The sequence below is a fragment of the Melospiza georgiana genome, chromosome 3, assembly GCF_028018845.1.
Source record: "Melospiza georgiana isolate bMelGeo1 chromosome 3, bMelGeo1.pri, whole genome shotgun sequence".
Lineage (NCBI taxonomy): Eukaryota > Metazoa > Chordata > Aves > Passeriformes > Passerellidae > Melospiza > Melospiza georgiana.
Genome location: NC_080432.1, coordinates 56,841,287 through 56,866,107, shown reverse-complemented (window position 1 = coordinate 56,866,107; position 24,821 = coordinate 56,841,287). Strand labels below are relative to the sequence as shown.

At 42.0% G+C, this 24,821-nt stretch overlaps 1 protein-coding gene across 1 annotated transcript in view; it reads right to left on the bottom strand.

Annotated features, from left to right (window-relative positions):
• Positions 1-16,937: 16,937 nt before the first annotated feature.
• KCNK1 (potassium two pore domain channel subfamily K member 1) overlaps positions 16,938-24,821 on the bottom strand; it is a 31,537-nt gene continuing 23,653 nt past the window's right edge. Inside the window, exons 2-3 of the mRNA XM_058021088.1 lie at positions 22,472-22,867; positions 16,938-19,549 (exon numbers count right to left, since the gene is read on the bottom strand). Coding sequence (XP_057877071.1) covers positions 19,290-19,549; positions 22,472-22,867 — 656 coding nt within the window. The 3' untranslated portion in view covers positions 16,938-19,289. The remainder of the gene's footprint in view (positions 19,550-22,471; positions 22,868-24,821) is intronic.

Genomic DNA, 24,821 nt, shown 5'->3' with positions numbered 1-24,821 from the left:
CGTGGGACCCATTTGTACACTGAACAAAGTAGGATCTTGCTTGATACAGCTATTCAGTGTTTAATCTCACCTTCATTGTTTTGTCCGACCACACTATTTCTGATTTTTTTTTTCATGAAAGGAAATCTGTTGCTTCTTTTGTGTTTTTCTGCACACTGACAATAATGGCTGGGTGTACATTTACTGCTGCAGAAATCTGGTGTCAAGGGACTTTTGCTTTCTCCTCCTTTCTAGGTGGAAAATAAAGAAAAATTGAAATGTCAGAGCATCCATTCATGGCATGGTCAGCATCAGCTGGGTGAGATTTCTCCTTACAGAACACTAACATTACACAAACTTGTAACACATGATAATGAGAGAGTTCTGTGACAGCAGATGTGCTGTGGGCATGGAGACACTTGGACTAGCTCAGGTATTGTAGGTGAACCAGCAGTGAGAGCCACAAAGGATTGCAGTATTTGCGCTGTGCTAGGGAGCACCAGCCCGCTCACACCTCAGTGCCACCTCACCTAGGCAACACCTCTGGCTCTGAAGCCCAGTTCCTGGCTATTTAGTAGTGGTGTGTTGGGGTGTTGGGTGCCTTTGTAAGCCTTAAATCAGAAAATAGGGGGAATAAATTCCAGGATTTGTCCGCACAGCAAAATGAGGGGTTTTGGTTTCTGCACAACCAGCTGAGTGCAGCTCATGCTGTGGGAGAAGGAGACTCAAGCAGGCTGTGTCACACAGGGAAGGACCCAGGTGGTGGTGCATGTTCACTGCTCATGGTTCATGTACTCAGGCAAAACTTTTGATTTCTGGTTCTGTTTGTGGCTTTTAGAAGCAACTACACCACACTTGCTAGGTGATTATACACGGTAATTCTGAAATGAGGCCACTCTTTGTCAGTTCCCAAGAGCTGTCACAGTGTCCAAGCAGAGATTCAGGTGGGAGCTCAATGCCTGAAGGCAGTTTTGCCTGATGTCAGCATTTAATTGCCAGACAGCTCCCTCTCACAGAGGCTTAGAACATGGGTTTTGCAAGGTTTGACCCTCAAAACTGCATCTTCCTATGCAGAAAACCAACAATGCACTTTTCTTCCAGAAGCTGTCACTGGCAGCAGTAAATTGTAGAGCATTAAATCTTTCTGTCCATGTGATCTATAAAAGTTCAAATTATTGCCCCTTCTCTCTGTGTCTTACATCCTTGTGGTCCCTTTTGGCATGGTCCCTATTTCTGGTCTTTCCTCCCTTGGTGTCCCATCCTGTGTTGCTCTTCTCCTCTCCTGCTTCCCTCAGCTTGTAAACTCAGCTTTCAAAACTCCTGCTCCACCATCTGCTCCCACAGGACCTCACCCACTCTGCCAAACAAATCTTTGTGCAGCGCTTGTTCCCAAACACATCAGAAAGTAAATCAGCATCCCAGGCTGCTGCAGACATGAGCAGAAAGTCCAGAGAGAGTGGTTTCTCTTTTGCTGTCTTCTAGACCAACAATCAAAGCCATGGATTCTTCTGCCCAAGAGCCCTGGCCATCTCTCTGTCAAGTGATGTTCAATGGGTCCCACAGCAAACACAGAGCACAGAGAGCAAGGGAGGCCACAGAGAGTATAAAAAGCAAATTGCCCAGCTACTGAGTTGATGAAAGCTTAGAGCTGACAGTGTCTGAAAAAGCATTACTTCTTCCAGTGAACACCAGATATTTATTATGAAGTCTGGTCTGGGTTTGAAGGCACTATCTTTTAACTAAAAAAATTTGCAAATGCGTGAAACCTTGAATCTGGGTGTACTGTTAAAGCCAGCTGAACAGCTTGGGAGACACTGGCATTCTACACACAGAGTTCAGAGGATTCAGTATTTTTCCTTTTTCCCTTTCACTCAGCCTTAGTGTTTTGGTAGAATAGAGAATTGGAACCACCATTTTTTGAAAGATAAAAACTTAAATACAGTCATAAAGGCTTTATACTCTTCAGTCTTTAGAAGGAAGTATCAGCTGTTAAAGTTTTTGCACAAGTGACCAGAACTTAGGCTGAAGTAACAGGAGAACAGTGTAGACAAGCACCAAATATTGCACAGAAGAGAGAAAACAACTAGCCAGCCACAACTGGGATTCAGTAACCCAACAAGAACTGGAAAAAACTACCAGGCATTTCAGCAAGTGAAACAGGAGCATTGGAAACTCCCTTTAGGTGAAACCCCAAGAGCTAGGGAGGTGCTGATTTATTGGCAGTCACTGAGGTCAAATCAACAAAACTGAGCCCTGTAGGTGAAAATTAAACAGAGGCAGGTTGGTTATTTGGGAAAGGGAAGGTGTTAAAAGGGATTGCTAGGTGAAACAACCCATGTGATTTGGGCTCTGTGGATTACTTGTCAAACATCCACGCAGAAACATCTCAACACAGCCTGGAGCAGGACAATAAACCTGCTGTTGTAGCCATGCTCTGTGCATCTGGATTCCTTCCCTTGTCAGAGGGGGCAAGAGGGTGAACTCAAATGTCAGCCTGGACGGGTTTGGAGGATGGAACAAACACCACCTTAACGTCAAGGTCCTAAGCATTCTTCCTAACCAACTCAACTTTGTTATTTATTTTTGTTTTAATGAAGAGTCAGCACAAGAAAAAGTGTTTAGAAGTAGCTCTGTTGATGCAGAACACTGCTCCAAGCCTGTATACAGTCTCCTGCCATGCTGTCCTTTGTAGCAGCCCTTGGCTTGGCATGGCCATGAGAATGATGTCTGTGCTCCAGCCACACCTTGGTGGTCTGCCTTTGCCCTGTCCCACTTGTTTCCTTCTTTAATACACTGCTCAGGGAAGGTAGAGGGACTTGGCAAAGCTGGGCAGTTTCTGGAGCTGCTTCAGTAAAGGAGTACATGGGAGCTTGTGTCAGTCTGTCTTGTATGTGTGCCCTTGTCTTCTTCCTCCTTCATGCCCTGTCAAGTATCTTCCCTGGTCAGCAGAGCAGAAATGAAACTTTAGCAGCACAGAAAAATCCTGGGGGTGCAGTCTCTTTCAAGCCAGTCCATGACTTTGCTAATCACCTCACAAAGAAAGTTAGGGAGAGAAAAGAATCCTCTAGTGGGAGAAAACCCCGATAAAATAGATGTGTTTGTAGCTGACGGTCAGCTAAGGATAAACTCAGAAGCAAGAGCTCTGGCTGGCTGCAGCCATGCAGGGTGGTTTTTCCCAATCTAGTCATACAAAAGCTGTAATTTTGCATGTCTCAGGCAATTCCATCACTAAAGCTTGGCACAACAATAAAAAAACCCAAACAACACAAAACTAAAGCCCTCTGACTCCTCTGCCACATTGCTTGGTGTGGGATGCCAGTGGGATATCCTCGCCTTGTGGGCAGAGAAGAGCCCTGCCAACATGACGGCTTCCTGCAGGCCACAGCTCCCTCAGCTGGGGCTGTGTGAGATGCGGGCACAGCATGAACCTCCCTAAAGGAAAACACACCAAGAAGGTCTACAGGCACGTGGAGGTCTGTGATTGCAAATGCAGGTGCCCAAACTACTTCCCTGCAGGGTACCTTCAAAAAGGCTCAAGCCCCTATTCCATGTTGGCTTTTGCATTGTGCCCTGTGTTGTCCTCCAGGAGCAGGTCTAGGACCTGGGCTTGGTGCTTTGCCTTGAGAGGACACCCTCAGTCAGAAGGGTGTTTGTGACAAGCACCTTGGGCCAAGAGACATGCAATGTATGCAGGAAAGAAGAGAGGGGTCCTGTCCTCAGCTCCTGCTTCCTGGGGTGCTCAGGTGCTGTGTCCCCTCCACAGCTATAGGTCCTCCCTCTCTTCTGGGGGGTCAAGCAGAGCCTCAGGACATGTCCATGTGCTCCATAAGCCACTGTGTGGGTGAGGTTTTCATACCAGCCCAGACTGAACCTGGCTGTCCAGCTCCTGTGTACACTGCAGTGCCTCAGCCCTAGGGGATCATCTTCTTCCCACAGGCTCAGCACAAGCATCCTGCTCTCCCATGTCCTACAGGTTAGCACCAAGCAGGAAATGCACCTGAAACGTTGCATGTGGGAAAGACATTTTCTGTGTGAAATTTCACTCAGCCTAAACACAGCCAAGTGCTGGCCTTAGGAGGAGATTGGACAGAGGTCATATCATTACAGGTGTGCTTTAGGGCAATATATACTTCCACCTTCCCACAGGGGGATGTCCCATGCAAAAATCTCTCACAAATAAGCATAGCAGACACGTATCAGACTTCCAGCCTCTGACACCCCACATTTTGCTGAAGGTTGCTTCACTTTTTGGAACTTCATGAGCAATTAACCCTAATGCCTGACACCCCATGGCAGTCAGCTCTTTGGTATTCACTTGGCATCACAATGGGAAGATTTCTTCTCCTGGGAAGTGTCTGGAGCAGCTGGGTTGGTAACAGTACCAGAGACTTACCATGGAGGTACTTTTGCATCCCAATAGGTTTTAAACAGGTTTTTTTTAAATAGTGGGGGGGTTTTGTTGGTTTTTGGTTTTTTGGATGGGAATTTTTTGGGATTTTTTTTTTTTTTTTTTTTTTTTTTTTTTTTTTTTTTTTTTTTTTTTTTTTTTTTTGTGAATTGGGCAGGGACAGAGGAAAGAAGAGCCCAAGGACTCCCCGGAAGGGAGTGATTCAGCAGGAGGTGGTCAGAGGAGAATGGTGACAGGGGTGAAGGGAAGACTGGGAGAAGAAAGGAATGGGCAGTCAAGGGGAAAGCAAGGAGGAATTAAGGCAGTCAGAGACACTGATGAGGGATCACTTATGACAGTGATATGGGTGACAGCTGGGATTTTATGAAGCATTTGAAAGAGAGACGCTTTTTAGGCATTTTGAGTCTTTTCCACTGCTGTGTGATAAGGGAAATGCAGCTGCAAGAAGACATATGGCTCAGATAAGAGGGAGCTAATAAACATATGAATGAGGTTTAAACCCAGCCAGATCAAAGGAATATATTTGGCTATTCTCAAAACAAGGGCTTTATCCTTGCCTTGCTATTTCCCTCAGATAGGAAACTCATGCTTTAGTCCCAGGGCAGTTCAGCCTTTTTGTCTAGGTCTCCAAACAGCACTTGTGAGAATCTAAAAAGAAAATTGATCTTCTACCTTACACTTGCTTCCAGCACAGTCCTCTGATTCCTTTCTAGTCTCAGCTCCTCCCTCCCCAGCATCACCCTCAGTCCTTCACAGCTGCACCCACCCCAGGCACCAGCTGCAACCAGCCCTGGCCCCCCTGGATCAGGCCAGGATGCTCCACAGCTCTGACCCTGAACTGGAGGAAGGTACAAGTGAGCAAGAGATGCACATTTGGGTCTTACCTTTTTCCAGGAGTGAGGCCAGAGCCATTGAACATTCATGGATGCAGTGACCTGGATAGTCTGCCTGCAAGGCTGCTCACACCCCCTGCCCCTGCCAGCACTGACAAGAGCCCCCATCACTCCCTGCTGCAAGCCCCCACTCCACAGCTAAGGCTGTCAGGAATTGTTTCACTGGATTGTTTCCCTTACATTTTCATGATATTCCTTTTAATCTCTCCACAGAGGAGAAACTCTTGCCCTTCAAACCAGCCTCTCCCCACCCAGCCACTGATTGCCATCACCTACATCAGCTGCCTGGCTTCAATGAGGCCACTTAGAGGTGGAGCTGCCTGAATCCCAGAGGACACACTTTGTTCCTTTAAGGAGCTCCACAGATCACTCTGTGCCTGTACATTCATGTTAATGCAGCAAAGTTATCAAATATGTTCAGCTAAAAGAAAATTATAACATCTTAAAGATAGCATTGAATATGATTTGGGGGCAGGATCTGGTCTACTGAGGAATATTAACTCACCCTTTGAGGTAATATCTGCTTTATCTGTTGAAAAAAAAATACAGCTTTGTTTACTCTCTGTTGGTATTTGCCCAACAGACAGTATTGTCTAGTTTTGAAAACACATCAGGCCACACAAAAGAGCTGCCAGGCTCTAACTGAGCTGATGATTCCTTTTTGTATCATCATTTTCCTTATCTTGGGATCCAGGCTGTCATCTTTAATTATTTTAAAATGAACTGCCGCATCTTTATCAGGATATTTTATCCCCTGGTCACTCTTCTATCTCTTCCTTATTCATAAAAGCAAAGAATTGTGATTCATTTTACTTGATTATTGGTGTTTTGCTTCATTGCTTCTTAAATTGAGGAAACTTTAAAAAAAATATATATTCAGCTTCCCTTTATATTCTGGCTCTTTAGTGTGAGTGCCCTTCCTGGCTGCTCAGCTCTTCCCAGCAGATCTTTCTCGCACTCTGGGTGATCAAATGCTGTGTCCTCCTTCCAGTTTGCCAGGAACTTACCAGCTCAGTGATGCTGGAGAAGAAAGACTCCTGGAGTCTAGAACAGGTGATGCACAAGCCCAGCTGTTCTGTCTGCATTATTCCATTTCTCCTGCTTCATCAACCACAGATCTAATGTCCTGGTCCCTGTGCCCTTCCTTACCAGCCCAAACACCATGGCCCTCTCCTGTGTACACCAATTTCCTTTATTTTTATTGCAGCCTCTTACTTAGAAAAATCAAAGTCTGATTTGCACAATCTAGTCCCACACAGCTTGGGCAATATATAGATAAATATATATATATATACACATATATATAGATAAATGCCTAGGTAGCTACATTTCTATTGGTTCAGCACAACACATGCATCCAGTGATCAACAAAACACAAAATTAGAAAAGTGGGGGTGAAGTAAAATAGGTTTTTAGCATTTTCATTATCACAGAGAAAATGTAATAAAGTAGATCTATACCAAAACACCCAAAGACTCATCTTATAATCCACGTGTGCCTCTCAAGAGCCATTTATTTAGTATTTTACCGTATTAGGCTTAAAATTAAGAAACATTCTGTGCAGAATTGCACAGGATCACATGAACCTGCAAATACAAGAGGACGGCCCATGCAGGTAGAGTAGAAGTGGGCCAAATATACAGACTAGAAAGAAGTGAGAGTTCTGGGACACTGGGCTTCCATGGTACAGACAAGAACTTGATGAGAAGAGGCCCAAAGAGTGGTGTAGAGCACCCCACAGAGCAATCAGAGCTCCACACCAAAGAGCAGAGCAGTAACTGGCATGAGAGCAGAAGCTGAAATGAAAGCTGACAGTGGAACAAATGTTGGTTGGTGAAACACAGGCTGATTATGTACCAGTTAGCATTGATTCCTGTGCCAAGAATAACAGCAGGCACTGCAACGGAGTGGGGGAGTGTGAGGCACTGAGAAAGAGCTCAGCACAACAGAGCAGGAGATGATTAAACAAACAAACAAACAAACAAACAAACAAGCCCTCACCCCAAGGAGGAAATTATTAAAGCAGCATGAATGTGGAGCTGCAGCCGTCTTCTGTGGGAAGCAAATTCTGCAGTGAGCCCGCAGACTAGGAAAGGCCACAAATGGCAACTCTGCATTACTGGGGAAAAACGGATTGGTGAGAGCTGCTAGCCAGCATATGTTTGACCTTTCTGAGAAAAGTGGCATAAGCACCTTCACTAATGACCATGGCAGGGAGAAGAGAGGCCTGGAAGGAGGTTTGATTTCCGGACCATCTGCGATCCCGCCGGCCAAGCAAGGGGAGGCACTGGCCAGCCCAGGCCCTGGCCCTGGCCAGCATTCCTCCTCACAGGCCAGGGAAGGTGAGACAGGCTTCTCCCCACTTCTCACGTGCAGAGAATCTCATTTAACTCTTGAGCACTTGGGGGCCTGCTGGAAATTGCGCAAACAAAAGGCAGTGCTCACTTAAGCAGCGGCAGATCTGGGCTCTCTGTGACCACCCCTTACTGGGAGGAAGGGAAGAATAGCCAGCAGAAAAACCCAAGAGATTAAACCATTTTAGGTCTTGTATTTCACATGTCCAGACACTGTTTTGGCATCCATAAGACGCAAGACACTTCCTTTTTTCTTTCAAGCACACATGGCAAGTAATTTTCATCTCCTTTGTGACATTTTATCAATGAGCAGGGGTAAAGCTGGAAGATAACAAAACCATGCTCACTGAAAAGAATACGTGATCATGGAAATATCTGGCTGTTACATACAAATACATACAGGTGGGAAGTGCTGTGAAGAAAACAGATAGGTTGGCCTTGTCTCTACAGAAGAGTTTCGTACCATTACTCACAAGAGTTTGTCTGCAAAGTTGGGATGTACTTCAAGAATTACTAACAACTTGAGGACTTGGGCAAACAGGACTGTATAAAAAGATCAATTGGTAGGGGTGTTATCAGCCCACATAGGTATCTCAAATCACAAATTAGCCCATCTCCCTTCATGCCTATGGTGCAAAACAATGGCTGTATTTATAACAGATGATTGGATTCTGTCATCTATTAGGATGAATTAGGATGAATTACTACTCCTGGAGCTATGGAATGTGATGAGAAAAAAGTGTGGCATAATTCACCTGGTAACAAAGAAGAAGGTGTGTTGCCTTGTGCTGAGATATTTTCAGGCAATGGTGAGGAGGAGGAGGATCTGGTTACACTGCAAAACCCTACACTGCTGCTTAGGCTAAGTGCCACAGCCAGGAAAGATGTGATAGTGGATCCAGGAAGGGTCACATGAGAAGTTTTCCACGGTGTCATGGAAGGTCCTGGCACTGGCTAAGTCACCACAACAGCCTCATTGAGCTGTCAGTGTGCACTTCTCATCAGCTGCCTTTCAAAAAGAGGATTTTAAACAGACAAACGGGAAAAGGGCTGTTCATGAGTTGAATCCCTCTGTTTTTGAAGGGTAGATCAAATAGCCTGTCTTGTGTAGCTGTGTTAACAGAAGACTGAGAGAAGGTTGGATTACATTTGAGCAATAAATACAGGAAGAGAGAGGAATTATTTCCATTTAGATAAAAGCTGCTACAAGATTAAGCAGCTGTACACTGACCCTGAAAGAGTTTGGCTTGGAAAGAAGAATATATTTAACTTTCAGAAATAAAGTGCCAGACCAGCCTTTGAACAGGGATGCTGGGAGAAGGTATTTGACTGTTACAAGATAACCTTGGATTAATTTGGAGAAGAGATTGTGTGAACACCGGGATAGTTCTGGAAATAATGGTGTAATAGATGGGGTTTCAATTGCTTTAGTGATATTCAGAATTCCAGTCGAAAGGAGACTTAGTTCCATTTGTTTGTGACACAAGATTTGGCTGCTGAATCTCATGCTAGGCCAGGTTCCTGGTTATCCCCTGGTGCCAGGACAGATTTTCTCTTCTGTGCTTGATGCTGTTCATTTTAGGTTTGTTTGAACTTTCTTTAGGGTACTACAGCTCTTTCAGCCAGCACCAGGATGTTGGTCCAGGTGTGTGGATGCCTCAGTGGCACAGGGACAACTTTTTAGCAGTGCACCAATTTGCATCCCCCACCGGTCTCAGAGTGATGCAACAAGCAATTTTCCCTGCTCTTTTCCATGAAATTTTAAGTGGCATTAGATAAAATGGGGGAAGACTTTCATGTCTGGCAGCTGGCAGAGCATGAAACTGAAAAAGAATATGATAAAAAAAGGCACTGCCATTTGCAATTGAGATGTCCTTGCAACTGAGGGGCTTTTTCCTCTGATCTGAACCGAGTCCAGTCCTGCAAAGATTTTTGCACATCAGTAGATCTGGGTTGGGAGAGATCCTCTCATTTTGGGGAAAATTTGCCAACAGAAACCATGACTATTTTTAAAGTACAGCTTTCAGTCTGTGCCCTTCCCAAGCTGAACACTCATCCAGGTTTTCTTGTTTTATTAGAACAAGAGAACTAAATCCTATTAAGTGACAATAAATTGAAAACGTTGCATATAAATACCTGAAAAGGTACAAACCATTTACACATAACCAACAGAGCTGTTATTTAAAGTGCATATTTTTAACCCAGGAATATTTCCCAGCTGCTAGTCTATAATCTAAATGAGCATGAAGTCTTCTTCCCTCAGCAGGAGCGCTATTTAGTGAAAATCTCCTTCAGAACCAGTCTTGGCAGCCATTAAACATGCTGGATGTGCTTAGCCTAAACCATTTCACAGCAGCATCTCTCAGAGGACTGATAACTGAGTAAGACTTAAACCTGTTAAAAACATATTTTCTGCTGTATTTTAAATGCATACCTGCAGCTGGTATGAAGCCCAAGCCTCTGTTTGTTTTGAATTTGTTCCTCAAATTGAATTGCCACAATTAACTTCCTGTAATCCACTTAGCTGGGTTTGAGGCTAAACAATACCACACAGAAGAATATAAGTTAATGTTCTGATTTGTGCACAGCCTTGAAGTTGCAATGCAAAATAGGACAAATTTATGTAAAGTTTGCTAAATTCCATGGGAATGTGCACTGTGGCTGCTGCATCAGGGCAAGAATATGAATTGAATCCAAGCAAGACAGGAACTGAAAATCACCTCTGATCTCACTGCCTGTTCTTGCTTCCTCATAGTCCTTTAGAGACCACTTCGTCATTACAGAGATGAATTTGGACTCTTGAGATTGAGGGAGAAGCTCCATGCCTCATACATGCTTCTGATTCTGGGATAAACTGTTTGTGTCAATGCTTTAATCTCTGGTAAAATAGCAGCACAAATACAAAGGTTGTATTTGTTGCATTGCCAAATCTGGTTGCATTTTTGAAGTGTAATAGAGCCAGGGTCTACCAAGCAGAAGGATTTATAAAATCATTAAACAAGATAAACTGGGGAGAGAAGTGCACAAATACAGGCTGAAATTGAAGTGCTAACTCCTTGCAATACTTGACACATAGGTTTTCTACTGATTTTATATCTCACGTCTAACAAGAGGTGAGGTTAAACGATGAGATGCAATTAAAATTGCCAGACTGACCACATGACCTCAGGGAATGCCTCATGGAGCTGCCAACACAACAGCATTAGCACACTGTGGTGCTGCTGATGTAACAGCTCTGAAAACATTTTTAACCAAGCCTGTATTGCATTCAAGAAGGGTGACACTTTCTACATTACAGGATGGTGCAAAGAGTGACAGTGGCATAAAGGAAGAAATACAGCAGAAGCAAATTGTTCTCTTAGCTGTCTGCTAGATCAGTTTGGTGCAAACACATCATCTTGTTTCTTGGAATTCAATGAAATTATCTTATTGGGGGTCTTGCTGAACCAGGGTTGTATGCTTTTCATTCATCCCTGCTTCTCTGCTCCAACTACCAGCTCTGGAAGTTCCATCCAGGCTTACATTTTGCAGCTGGGAAAGAAAGTCCTGGGTAACCATTTGCCCAGGGGATCTATTTTTGTCCAAGCTTTCAGGGTCAGTCTGCTGTCCTTGTACCAATCATTACGTTATTCTGTTTAGTCACCAAGCTCACATCTAAGGGCATTCAGGACTACAACTTCTCAAAAAAGCTATTTTCATGTTGAGATTTATTTATGTTTCTATATATGACTTGCAAATCAAAACCTGCAACTCTTATTAGCCTCCTTTGTGAGAAGATGAGGTAGCAATACTTGCATCATCAAAATTATCAGTAGCTTGGCAGATACAAGGTTTTGGATTATTTAGAGGGGATTGGATTGCTTGGATTGTTTAGGGACCTCACTGCCTGACTCAGGACATAGCCTTACCTCAGCACCAAGGAGTTAAGTCTCTTGCCTCATCTTGAATAGGAAATTGCAGCCTCAGTTGCATTTTAACAACAACTAGAGCTCACCAAGGGAGTCACAGTACGAGCGTCCCCAAGAACATCACAGGGGCACTGTCTATCACCGGGGGATGCTACAGCCCTGGAGCAGCTCCAGTGCATGTAAGATTTTTTTTTTGACCTGTACCCTGAAGTTAATAAAAATACATCTTCCCACTCTGTGCAATGCCCTCCCTGCAAGGGGCTTCACTCCTGGCCAAAGGTCATTTATACACTTATATTTGTTCTCAGCACCTTGTTGATGCCTGAGGCACAGCCAGGAGGGCAGGAGGATTGATGAGATAGTCCCATTGCCCAAAATGAAGTGCTCTGAGATTGCCTGAAGTAAATGTGCAGTTGACCCTTCTGGCAGGTCTGCACACGTTTCTTCTGAGCTCTGACAAGCTCTTGCATCCCAAGGGTCTGCACAAGAGGCAAACAGCTTCTGCACAGCAGGCTGGGCAGACGGACTAGGAGGCAATTACAAAGCTCCTGGCTCTTGTAGGGTGCAGTAGACTGTGTTTAAAATCAATGTCTCTGTGTCAGACACTTAGGAGCATTTAGGGCAGAGATGCTGCCACAGATTCTCCATGCATCTCCCCCAGGTTAGTAGGGGTGGGGACAAGTATCAGGTGTGCTCCATGGGTGGGGAGAGGGATGAAGGGAAACTTGGGGGTCCCCAAAAAGAGGGAAAGCATGGAGGATGGGGCATGGTGGTTAATGCCATCTCCCTTTTCTACTCCCTGGCCACAGCACAGCCCCTCTGCAGAGCTACCACCCTGGGTACTGGCAGGTGTGTGGCACTGTGGTTTCACTGGTGTGCTGAAAAATGCATGTTGAAAAACTGGACTGGGAATGAGCTGAGCTTTTGACAAGATGTTCAGCACTCAGAGGAGCATGGCCTGCTTCACCTACTAAAGAGGACATTGAAGGATGCTCATCTTTTCAGGGCAAGCTGGTAGCTAATATAATGGGGTCTGTCACTTAGCAGACAAGCACGTAACAAAGTCCTATTGCAAGGCTGGTTTTGGAACAATTAAATAGAAATTGTGCAGTTAGCCAAAGAAGACAGGAATTTTTTAACAGGGAAGGTAATTAGCATCAGGGACAGAGGATGAGAGCTGGGACTGTTTCTGTCAGACCTGGAAATCCTATCTGCTCTAACACTGCAGATGTGTCTTGGCTGCTGTAAGAGGCCACAGAAGAGCATCAAAAGGGTCCTTTCTGCCTTTAAAAGACAGAAATTCATCTTCTCCCTCCACACTTCCTACTTGTTACAGATTGACTAGTTTTGTCCTAGTGACACCACCTCTTTGATAATCCTGCTGTCAAATTATTCCCTCCTCCCTTGACACTGCCTTGGGCACTGGGCTGGAGCAGGCTGACTGCCCCTGACCCTGCACATCCCACCATGGCCCCCCTGCACTGGCCACCTTTGTTATTACCTTTGGCCTCAGAGCAGCTGTGGTCTCTGCTCTTGTGCCCCATGGAAGCTGCTCTCCCTGCACCACCCCGCCTTCTTGAGGCTGATGTTGCTTGCAAACCTTCCCAGGGCAGACTGCCTGACTCCACACTCTGCATGGATCAGGAAAACCAGGGCATTTTCTCAGCTCTCAGCAGGGTCAGCAATAGCAGGTCAAGCTGCCCAGAAGAGGGGGTACAAAATGAGGGTCATTTTCTTCTTTCATATTGATTCCTCTCTCCACTGAACATGAAGCAGGAATTTGAGTTAAACGGAGTGTGGATTTTCATTTTTGCACAATAAATTTCCAACAGAGTTTCATTATCCCATGCAAATAGCATTAATCTGCAAAAGTAGCCTACTAAACATTTGAGGGACTTTATCCCAAAGGTGATGTTGTACTTCATTGCTGGGCAATGATATTTTTTGCATCTCTCTTCAGAAAGCATGCCTCAAATCACAGCTGGCAATTGCTAAACAAATTTAACACATCTTTGCCCATAATCAGGAAACCAGCCCAGAAATGCAGGATTTGCTAATTCCTAGTTAAACTGACACTACAGTTTGCTGTCTTCTGTTTATGCAAACATGCTGATTAACTTTTGCCCACGTAGGGTTGAGATGGAAGCTTTACAGTTGTAGGATAATATGTCCAGATATAATATTGCAGGCCAGGATTCAATCAGTCTAATGCTCATAAGCAAAGCAGTAATACACTCAAAAAGAAAAATAAACCAATTTATTTCTTCTAGATGAGCTATTAGTTTTTATGTCATTATGTTACCATTAGCACAAGCACTGGCTGACATGCAGTACAGATGAGTGAATAATACAGTACTTTTGTGCCAGACATTGGAAATGGTTTTAGAAATAAAGTGGTGGCTGCAGCTACAGCTAATGGGTGGGGTGGGACTTTCCTGTCCCCTCACCTAGTCCCCATCACTAGGGCAGGTGATGAAGTCCCTTTCTACTCTCTGAATCTCACCTTGCCACCTCCTGAGATGGCCCAGCTAGGTACTAGTGAGAGCTTAAGGACAGTCAGAGAATACTGTGAGCCATCTTCCTGAATGGAGAAGAGAAATTCAGAAGGTTAAGGGGGTAAATCAGTCTCAAAAAAAAAAAAAAAATCAGGTATAGAGAAGTGACAGTTCTGTGTGCTCCTCCAGATACTTGCACCTATGCACTATACACACAAGGCTATGAAACCCCTGGGATCAGCACCAAATGGATTTGGGGAGTTTTGAGCCTCCCAGAAGAATAGGTTTCTCTCTTTTCAAGGTAGAGAGTTCATTACCATCTTTCCACACAGGCTAGGCACTAAAACAAAAGGCTGACCCAAGGCCAGGCAGTGCCTTGAGCCACATTTGCCCTTGGAAAGTTTCAGCAGTGACACTGACCTATGCTCTGCCCATGGGGCTGAACACCAAGTAAACTTAAGACAGAAAAAGCTTGTTAGGATAACAAGCATAACTTGCCTCAGGGGCCACAGGAGCCATCTACACTGGGGAAATGCCAAACCATTATCCTGATTCATAGAATATATGGTGCAACTGAAGTAACAGAGAGCTGCAGATAACTGTAGATAAATGGTGAAAAATGTCCACTGAACTTCATTTCAGATTACTTTTGGCAATGTCCTTGCTCTTCCTTCCTGTAACTCCTAGTGACAGGCAATGAAGCCCAGTGAAAACTGTGTGGTCACTTAGCAGTTTGGCAGGATGATTTCTCCCTGACATTGGCTGTCAGCCCGTGCACCTGCTCCCAGCCACACTGTCCCTCCTCATTACCCAAAGCTGTCATTTGGCCCCAAATGATCTCACTGCCACGAGTGAGATCGTCTTGTTATCAGCTCAGGCAATGACCCTGGCAAACCTGCACCATCACCAGCAAAGTAACTGGATTGCAGTCCTCACACTCCGTGGTAACATGATGACCTTTGAAGATAATTGTGGCAAGAACTATGTGATAAAAAGTAAGTAGAATGGTAACTTAGGAAGCAATGAGACTGACACAGTAGGCATCAAAATTACAGACACCTAATCTGCATTAAGCAAGACTTAATGCTTTGCAGAAGCAGTCTCCAGAATCTCAAAAATATGGTTTCTGTTTGAAACAAGCAACAAGAAATTTTTTTTGCTATCTAGAAGCTTTTTGACATATGCTGCAATACTGATAGTGCAGAGAAGAGAAACCCCATTTTCTTGTAATGGTGCACACTTGGAATAATACTGCTTCCCATTACAGTATTTTTTTTGCTTTATTTTGCTTAGAAAGCAGAATCTAGAAGAATGAATAATGGAATAACGTTAGGGCAGTGGTATTTTTAACAACTTATCTCACTACATTTGTGGCAACTGTTTCCAAGACAAATTGTAACATGTAAATTCAAAATTTGATATTAGCAAACAGGTTTTGTGCAAGTTCCTATCTACCTAGAGAACAGCTCTGTCCAAGTAACAGCACATAAAAGGCTTTCCCCATTCCCCTTTTTCCCTTCCTTCCATTTTTCAGGAGCCCATTCCACACAAGTTACCTGCTAACTGCAAAGCACCTAACTTGAAACAGCTTTGTGGGAAATCTTCATGTGATCCTGTGCAGGGCAATCTCTCACTGACCAAAGCAGAGAGCAGGCACATCAGTGTAGAATCTCTTCCACACACCACACCTACACTGACATCCCATTCCTCCTAGACATGTCATGGATCCAGAGCTGCACACTGCTGGGAGCTGGAACATCCTGGGCAATGGTTGATACACACTTGCTTCTTCCTTACACAAGTTCACATCCTGCTCCTGGCCATTGCCAGAGACCAAACACTGGGCTGGACAAATATTTAATGCACTCCAGAGCTGCTGCTCTTATGCAAGTCCTCTGACATAAGCACCCAGCTAGGGAAGTTTTGCAGTGCTGACATTAAAACTGCAAACCACCCCAGTCTCTGGAATTATCTACTTAGAAACTAACTCATTTCAACCTCCGGCAAGTCTTCAGCACCCACACAAGGTGCCACTGGTGGACATCAGGAAGAAACTTTAGAAAGAGAACATGTTCATTAAGGGACAACATGGCTGTCACTCAGCTCCAAAATCAAAACTCCGGCGGGTTTTTCCATTTTCTTTCCTCCAACACAATGAATATCCTGCCAGTCCTTTCCCTTGAAATAACAATAAAACAAGTTTGTATTTAATGACTGACAGACAACGAGAAGATGGCAAATGTCAGCTGTAGCACAGGAATAAAGCTATTAATGGGATATATGCCTGGAACAATTGAAGACAGGAGAGTGAGGACAGAATCCAGGCAATTCTTTTATGTGTACAAGTAATTTGCTTGCATTTCTATCTCTCTCTTGTGACTTTTTTCAGCACCATTGCTTTCTGTGCCATGCTCTCCATCTGTGTTTACATGCACCTGCTTCACAGTTTGCCTCCAGGTAAGGGATGCACTTTATACTGAAGTTCTTGCATGATAATATTTCTCCTTCTGATCTGGATTCCAGTTTCAATTCATCTTACATGCTGGCTTTATGTGAAGATGTAAAAGCTGTATGAAACGAGGGCCATTATTTTCACCAGTTTTTCAGATTTCTCAAATTGGAGCAGTTGGTTCATAAGGACAGGATAAATGCTATGTCACTTTTTTTATTTGCTATAATCAGTCAGCCTCTGAAACAAAACCAAACATACCTCGGATTGCTCTTCTTTTTTTTTTTTTTTCTTTTTTTCAAGGAATAACAATCCTAAGCCACAATTAATATCAAGGTTAGGTACAACACTTTACAGAGCCTCCCTGAGCTGAAGAAGGCTAACTAAAGGATGCACAAACGCAGACAGGATTTCTTCAAGGCACACATGCCACTAAAGAAAATACTCCCACTTCATAGTGCAGGCAGGCAAAAGCCAGACTTTTTATTTAATTTTAAAATAACAAATATTAACCTACAATCACAGTATACTGCTTAGTTTATCGCTTCTGCTTTGAATTCTGTGCTTTCATTTCACGTGTCTACATTTTGCATTTGTGTACACGCTGCAAAAGTAACTTTGTATATCATTTAACATCTGTGCATATCCTTTAGAGCTTAATATTACACGGAAATTAAAAGAAATTTTGAATTTTAAGGAACTGAAATCAATCAATAAAGTCCCACGGAAAAAACAATAGTATAAATGTTTCTTATAGTACAGTACTCATAATTTTATGTCAGTGTCATTTTAATGCCATAGTTTTCAAATATTGACTGTATAAAGAGGAGACTAGGGGAAAAAATTATCTAAAATGCTTTTCCTAAGTCTGTTAGACTCTGGTGATTTATGATATATGTACAGTATATAAATATATTTATGTATATATGTACATATATATTGGTTAACATTCATTATAAATAGAACTCTGTTAACCTAAGCAGTATAAAAATAGCCACTTTCCTGGGAACATGCAAACACAATATGCTCTCACCTAATCTATAAAACTCAAAACAACCATAACCTTTAGCTCTGATTTTCTACAAATATAAATTTCAATTGAAGACTTTCAGCTGATTTAACCACAAAGTACTTTTTCCAGTAAAGATATAAAAAATTGTTTGATGCTAGCTATAATTAAGCTCAAACACAGTATATTTTGGGTTATTTACTTTCAAGTATTTTTCCCACGTGCGCTAAATCTAGACACGCTGCATTTGTTTTCTTTACAGTAAATTATTATTCAGCTCTAAACACTAAAAGCCAAATTACAGGCAATCTGGCATGCTTGCACTGCAGGTAAAAGGCTCTCCTCTACACTGTTCCTATGTGGGAGGCTGTCCTATTATGGCTATTTGTGCTCCAGATCTTTTGTTCACTGCAAAGCATTATCAGGATTCCCCTATCATAAGATTCTTAAGGCCAGAAGAGAAAGTACTACAACCACTTAAATCTTGTCTCATGCTCACTGAAATTCACTCTGAGATCCCTGCATTCAGCACAGTGACTGGTAGCTGGACTAAAACACCTCTGCTGTTACAGTCAAAGAGGTTCCAGCTTCAGAAGTTGAGCAAGATCTTGACTTTTTAGTGACTTTTCCCAAGGGGAAAAAAATTCGGTTCCATCCGAACCAAATGTGACATTTTTCCTTTTTTCTTGCCATACGAAAAACTGAAAAATTGTTTTGCCCTGAAACATTCCCTTCTCCTCCAAAGTGTTGCGAGTACCAGTAAGAAAAGCAAAAGAAGAAACAGGAGCTCTGTTCAAGGTGATGCTGTTTCTGTTCCTCCGTGCACCCACCAGCTCAGCAGAGCACACACTGGGCTGGACTGTGGGAGGAACAGCACCGAGTCCTTCTGCCGAGCAGGTTTCAGCCATCTCTTAGCAGAATGCCACAAGCACATGACTGTGCCAGTCACGCGTGGCAACTGTTGACTTGTTTTCATTCCATTCCATGCAGCTAAATACCCACTCCTGCCCACTTCAGAAGACTGAAATGCATCTGTCTTCCTTCCCTACCATGTCACCTCATCCAGAGCTTTGAGTTGCTTTTGGTATCTCTCAGAAAAGTATTTCATACAAAAAACAAGCAGCGTGGAAGACCCAAGGCACACTTTCTTCAGGACAACATTTTTCTGGTGATTGGAGGCCCTTTTAAAGAAGTAGGAAATTAAGATGTAAATGGCATGGGCAAATGAGGGATTGCAGTATTATTTTTTCCTTCCTGGAATAATTGTTTACACCTACAAGTGACTGGGTATTAGAGGGATGACCTAGATATTCCCCCCTCCATCAGATCTAGAGATATTGCTCTGAAAATGTTTTCCAGATTAAGGTCCTAGCTATTGGATTAAAACTGTGACTATTGTAAGTGCACATCCCAAAATCTGCTGTCAACCAGTTGCAAGATGGGGCATTTAACTCAATAAGCTGGATGTCAGTGAAGGCCTAGTCTCCTAAAGATGTTCAACAAAGTTGCTTGTGCAAGCCTTTCTCTCTGGCATCTCTGAATGTGGTACACCTAAATCCTTATCCCTCAACCAAAATGGCCTTATGTTCCCAGCCACATCTTACATTTATTCCCTCTTCCCAGGGTGGCTCCCACATTTTTCCCCAGAAGTCTTTTCTATGTCAGAAGTGATAAATCCTTGTTAAAGTAGCACAGTCTTCCAGCTTTTATAATTTGAGAAAAAAATATGAGGCTTTCTATTTCTTATGGTAAGTAGCATAAATGCACCAAAACACTGGTATGGATACCCGTGTATTAATTGTTTAGAGAGCTGTCATTGGAAGTTGGGGACTGGGAATTCACAAAAGGCTCATTTGCCTTCTGATCGTCCTTCATGGAGGCTGCTTGGTCTGAGATGGAAGAGAAGGAGAGCTGGTCATGTTCCATTATATGCACTTGGTCCTCTTCCTTGTCCTTCTTCACATAAAACAACTTTCTAAACTTTTTGAGTTCATGGAGTTCACAGAAAGTCTCAAGAACCACCAACATTGCGATAAGGCCCATCAACAGATAACCTGAGTGCAAAAAAAAAAAAAAAAATTTTAAAAATTAATTATATTAGCAAACCAGGTAGGGCTGGACCAGTTTCGAACTTGTGACTTTTCTCACCCCTGTCATCTCTGACCATTATGTTAATTTTCTTTATGGCATAATTTAAGAGCTTTGAACTGTGATATCCTTGTTTTTTTTCCTTTACTAATTCTACAACTAGAAGACCCGACATAAACAGAAAGAGTAATACTAGTGGCTTCAAATCCCTTACAACTGTGTGCGAAAAAAGTGTATGTAAAGGCATTAAAAAAACTGTAATAATAAAAATTTACAACATGCACACTCCCTTACTTACTTAGGACTTTAATGATTAGGTGGCCTTCAAAAGATTTTGATCCGAAGATGGGAAATAAACTTTTACCACAATATTCCTATATATTACAAGCAGAAGTAAAAATATGGGAGCTAATTATGGTTATTGGTTATTCATATCAGTTTAGCAGGAAAAATCACTTACTACCTCATGAAAACTTTGTAATTATTTTCCTCTAAAATTATTAGACATACAACACCCTGAAATACCTGGAAAAACAAAGCAACTAGGAATGTGTACAAACCCAATAAAACCAAAATGAAAAATTATTGTAAAATTACTCCTGGAATTTGAAAAACCTGACACAGCTACTCCATCTTTTGGGTGCATTTGCAATGTTTTACTGAGGTACACAGATTACCCAAAACCTGGAAGTCTTATCTAAAATGTATTACAGATGACTTTAGCCATGTACTGATTGACTGAGTTTTAGAGGTAATAGTCAGCTCTCATAGACAGAGACTTTTGGAAATGGAGATTTCTATGACCAGAAGTACACTGAGCTCTTTTTTTTTTTTATTCTCCATAAATGTGTATAGTTTAAAGGAAGGTATTAAAATGATATTTATTAACCTCAGTAATTCATTAGATCCCTACTTCTGATCATTACAGTTCAATGAGGAGCATGACTACTTATTTATTTTATCATTTCAATAAAGTAAATGAAGCAGAAGCTAAGTGTAGAACTATTAGCAGAATGCACTCGTCCAAGGGCTGCACACTGGACATTTTTCAACACAAGTGTGCTGAAAAATCAACACAGATTAATGATTATAATTTCCATATGGTCACTGTTCTGTTGCCTAAAGGCATAAATATCTCACCTGTAGTTACAGATTATTCACTGGCAGGAACACTCTCCTTTTCCTTTCAGAAGAACCATTAATCAATTTTTTAATACTGAATACTCATCTAAATCAGCACTACAGCTAAAATTTATTAATTGATTTTAAACTTTAAGTCATAACATCAAATGGGAGCTATGCATTAACACAAGGAAGAATGACAAAGCTATATCAATTGAAAAGCATCTATAAATCTGCACTAAGAATCTGTAATTATCTCTGAGACTCAGTCCAGCTGATTGTCACTTGATTTAGAACAGGACTTGTGCTCTTCTAAAAATTCTTGAAAATCCTGTAGTACTCATTAAGCATTTTCTGATGAAGAAGTCCAAAATATCTTATACAAAATTTAGGTTCAGGAGAAAACATTGGTTCCTTGAATTGCTCACATGAAAGGAAATATAATAATTTAAAGTTACAAACTTAAAATCTATTGAAATTAGATATTCTAAGGTCATAACTTTGCCTAAAAGCTACTTTTTCCTTTTCCTTTTAGTATTTTCTTTAATATTTCCTGCAATTTACTTCCTAATTGTTGTACAGCTTGAAAAAGCTTTAATCTGTGCCATAATGTTTTCTTCAGATTTTGAGTTTTCAGAACAGCAAGCCTGTAACAAGGCCTTTGCCATGTGTGACTTTCCATTCACTTCACCACTTAGCATCCCCAAATCAACTCTGCAGATCAGCAGGTTAATAATTTAAAAATACCATTCATAAGATAAACATAACAAGGAGAGGAGGAAATCTGCAACAGCAACAGGGCTGGCAGGATAATAAAACAAAATGTTCTGTTCAAGGCCCTGCTTCAAAGAATGAAAAAACCTCTCTTCAGGTAAAACACAAAACCAAGTTAACAGATTCTTTGCCTACATCATGATTGCTGGATCATGCACAGAAGCATAGTTTAATGCAGACCAGCCTAAGAAAAGAACCTGACAGGAAAGGCCTGCTTTGGGTGTTTAGATCTTTTAACTGATGTCTCTGATGACCCAAAGACTGCTCAGGTTGAAGCTGTATGAGAAACTGCCATGTTTCAAAACACTGTCGCTGGAAAATATTGCCCTCAGCATACATTTACTCAGAATACCAAAATAAAGGTAATTTTCTTCTTAAAATCTTCACTTTCTTAAAATCACTGATCATTATGATTTCTTCTGTGTCAAATATAATGAAACAATTTAAATTTAGCATTCACATTCTTTTCTACCATCTCAGTCTACTTGTGCATTTTGCCAGCTGGTATGTACCAGTGCCAGCTTCAGCTACCTTCTGTTACAACTGGAGTCAGAAGCTTTGAAATTCCTCCCCATTTTCCATGGCTTCTTGACTAATTTCTGTCCACCTGTCATCTAACCTTATGGGATGGCCTTAGGTTATTGGATCGTCTTGGCTCTGTGATGCACTGAAATGTTAGCCCAAGATGCTCTTAACTATTTTAGTAACAATTACATGAGGGGTTTTTTTTTCTACTATTAGTAAGAGAGTAAATATCTATGATTAGAAAAATGGAATTCCTGTTTTAGCTTTTTCTTCCTTAACTATAAAAACTGACCTTACTTAACAGTTTCCTCTTTACAGAGCTACCTAAATTATTGCTCAGTTTGCTAGCTGACAAAGCATGACTATTCACAGAATGGAGAGGAGAAGTCTGATTGTCAGTTTGATGTTGATTTTTTTTATTTTTAATATAAAATGCTTTTTACTTAGCTGGTTAGTTTGACACTTACATGTAATTCCAATTTTATACAGCTCCCGGAATTTTTGATTGTAGCCTTCTCCTGGCACATAGTCACCGAGACCAATGGTGCTCAGGGAAATGAAACAAAAATAAAATGACTCCAAAAAATTCCAGTCATCTTCCAGGACAGAAAATATTGCTGCTGGGATTAAGAAGAAGCAGGAGACAGTGATGAAGCCGAGGACCATAGCATGGATGATTGCAACGACCTGCTTGGAGAAGCCCCAGCGGATGTGGAAGTAGAGCACGGGGCGCCGGGTGACGTACACGATGATGCGCTGCACCACGGCCGTCAGGAACAGCAGCGTGAACGGGATCCCGATGACCGAGTAGATGATGCAGAAGGCCTTTCCCCCATCAGATAAAGGCACTGTGTGTCCATAACCTGCAACAAAGCACAGCAGGCATGAGCTGAGTGAAAGATAGGAGCTCAGCTGCCAGCCTGATACGGGCTGTATTGAGTGAGAAGAATAAGATGCACTAATGCAATAATTCTGGATTCTGCTACTCTTGACAAATGCTGTTAAATGGTCTGTTTTAAGCAGGCAAACAAAACTCAGTAGTAGCCACGAGCAAGTAAACGCAAATATTTTTGTATTTCAAAATTGTGATCATCATTGTATACATGCTTATTTCAGAGAAGGAAGTAAGGCCTAGTCAGGAGTGGAAGCTTATGCCAGCAAATTTGTATTTGATTCTGGGTTTTCCTGCTCAACTTTTTATTTAGTTTTACAAAGTGATGTAACTTTTCTACCCACCTTGTAAACTGGAACAACACACACTTCAGAAAAATCCTCCTACATCTACAGTAGTAACACATTCCAACACCTTTTGTGAAAATCAAAATTACATAGAAGTACTATAATTGACATTCAGAGCTATCTAATTCCATGCCTCCACAGATTATAATCTATTAAAAGGTATCTAAAAGCAGAACAAACATTTTTCACAGCAAAACTCCAAGGATTTAGCCACTGTGGCTAGATTTCTGCCTCACCATTTAGACACGAGGAGGATGAATAGTGTTGCATTCAGAGTACAAGAATAGATCCCCTGCTAGTGCAAGCAATCCCAATGTCACAAACCTGTGCAATTGTACCCAGTGCAAGTGGCCATGCTGCCAAAGTACACTCTGACAGACAGAATTTGGTTCTAAATGTGAGTCATCATCACAGAAGGGAACAGCAAATCCAACATAAACCAGGAATGCTTTCTTCTGTTTGCCAACCAAGAAAAGAAAAAAGAAAAATAAGTATTTTGTTTTCATTGCAGCTAGGAAAAGGAAATCTCTTGGAATTTAGTCTGGGCATCCTTCACACTGATATCAAACCAAGCAAGTGCAGACAGGCCCTCCCAATTCTGCAGCCCCAGATCAGCCAGCTCATTTGGCTTGTAATATTACTGCTGTACAGCAAGGCATTTTCCAGAGCTACTGCAACTAGCTATCTTGAGCAGCCCAGGCAGAACACACAGTGAATTCAGGGTTATGCTACTTCTGATTTCTGAAGTGCACTCTGCACCACCCCAGTCTGCCCAGTGCAGCACTAGACCAGGCAGACATTCCATGAGGCCTCCTGGGAACTCTCTACCTGCTCTCCTGTGAAACTGGCTGCAATGCAAGTCCCTTCAAGTTTTATACAAACAAAAGAGATTTCTTCTCTACTTTGATGGATTTAATAATAGAATCATTACTTTTTAATTTTTCCAGAGGAGTAAATTAAAAATAACATCTCCTTTTCTTAAAATGTACAAAGACACCTCCAGACAATGAGAGACAGGCAAAATGTCTTATCACTACCATGTTCAAAGTCTTGTAGAAGAAACACATGAGGTGTAATTTCTCTGTGTTAGCTAACCCAACAGGAAATTTCAGTTGTACTTGAATTTTAATGATATTATGAATAATTTACCCAAGTTCAGTCTTTTGAGCCCTGGTAAATTGTATTAATTAATGGCTTTTTTCCTGCTCACCTTCTGTTTATCTGCTTTGAGATAAGAGGATCAGAACTGCACAGAGCAGTTCAATCAGATTTATGAAATTGTAGACAAGTATTCTACTCTGTGCCTAATAATGCTGGAGGTTTGACTGGCATTTCTGACTACTGCCAAGCTGAGGCTTTTTCTTGGCTCTGACTATCAGAAGTCTTGGATCTTACATCCATCAGGGCATATCCCATCACTTAATGTTTGAAACTATGACTGAGCATGATTTTATCCACACTCATTTTCATGTGACACATTACTGCCCAGTTACCATTGGGCTCTTCCACCATCCTTACTGCCTTAATTAATGTTGTGTATTTAGTAAACTTAGTTGTTTCCCTCTTCCAGGCATTTAG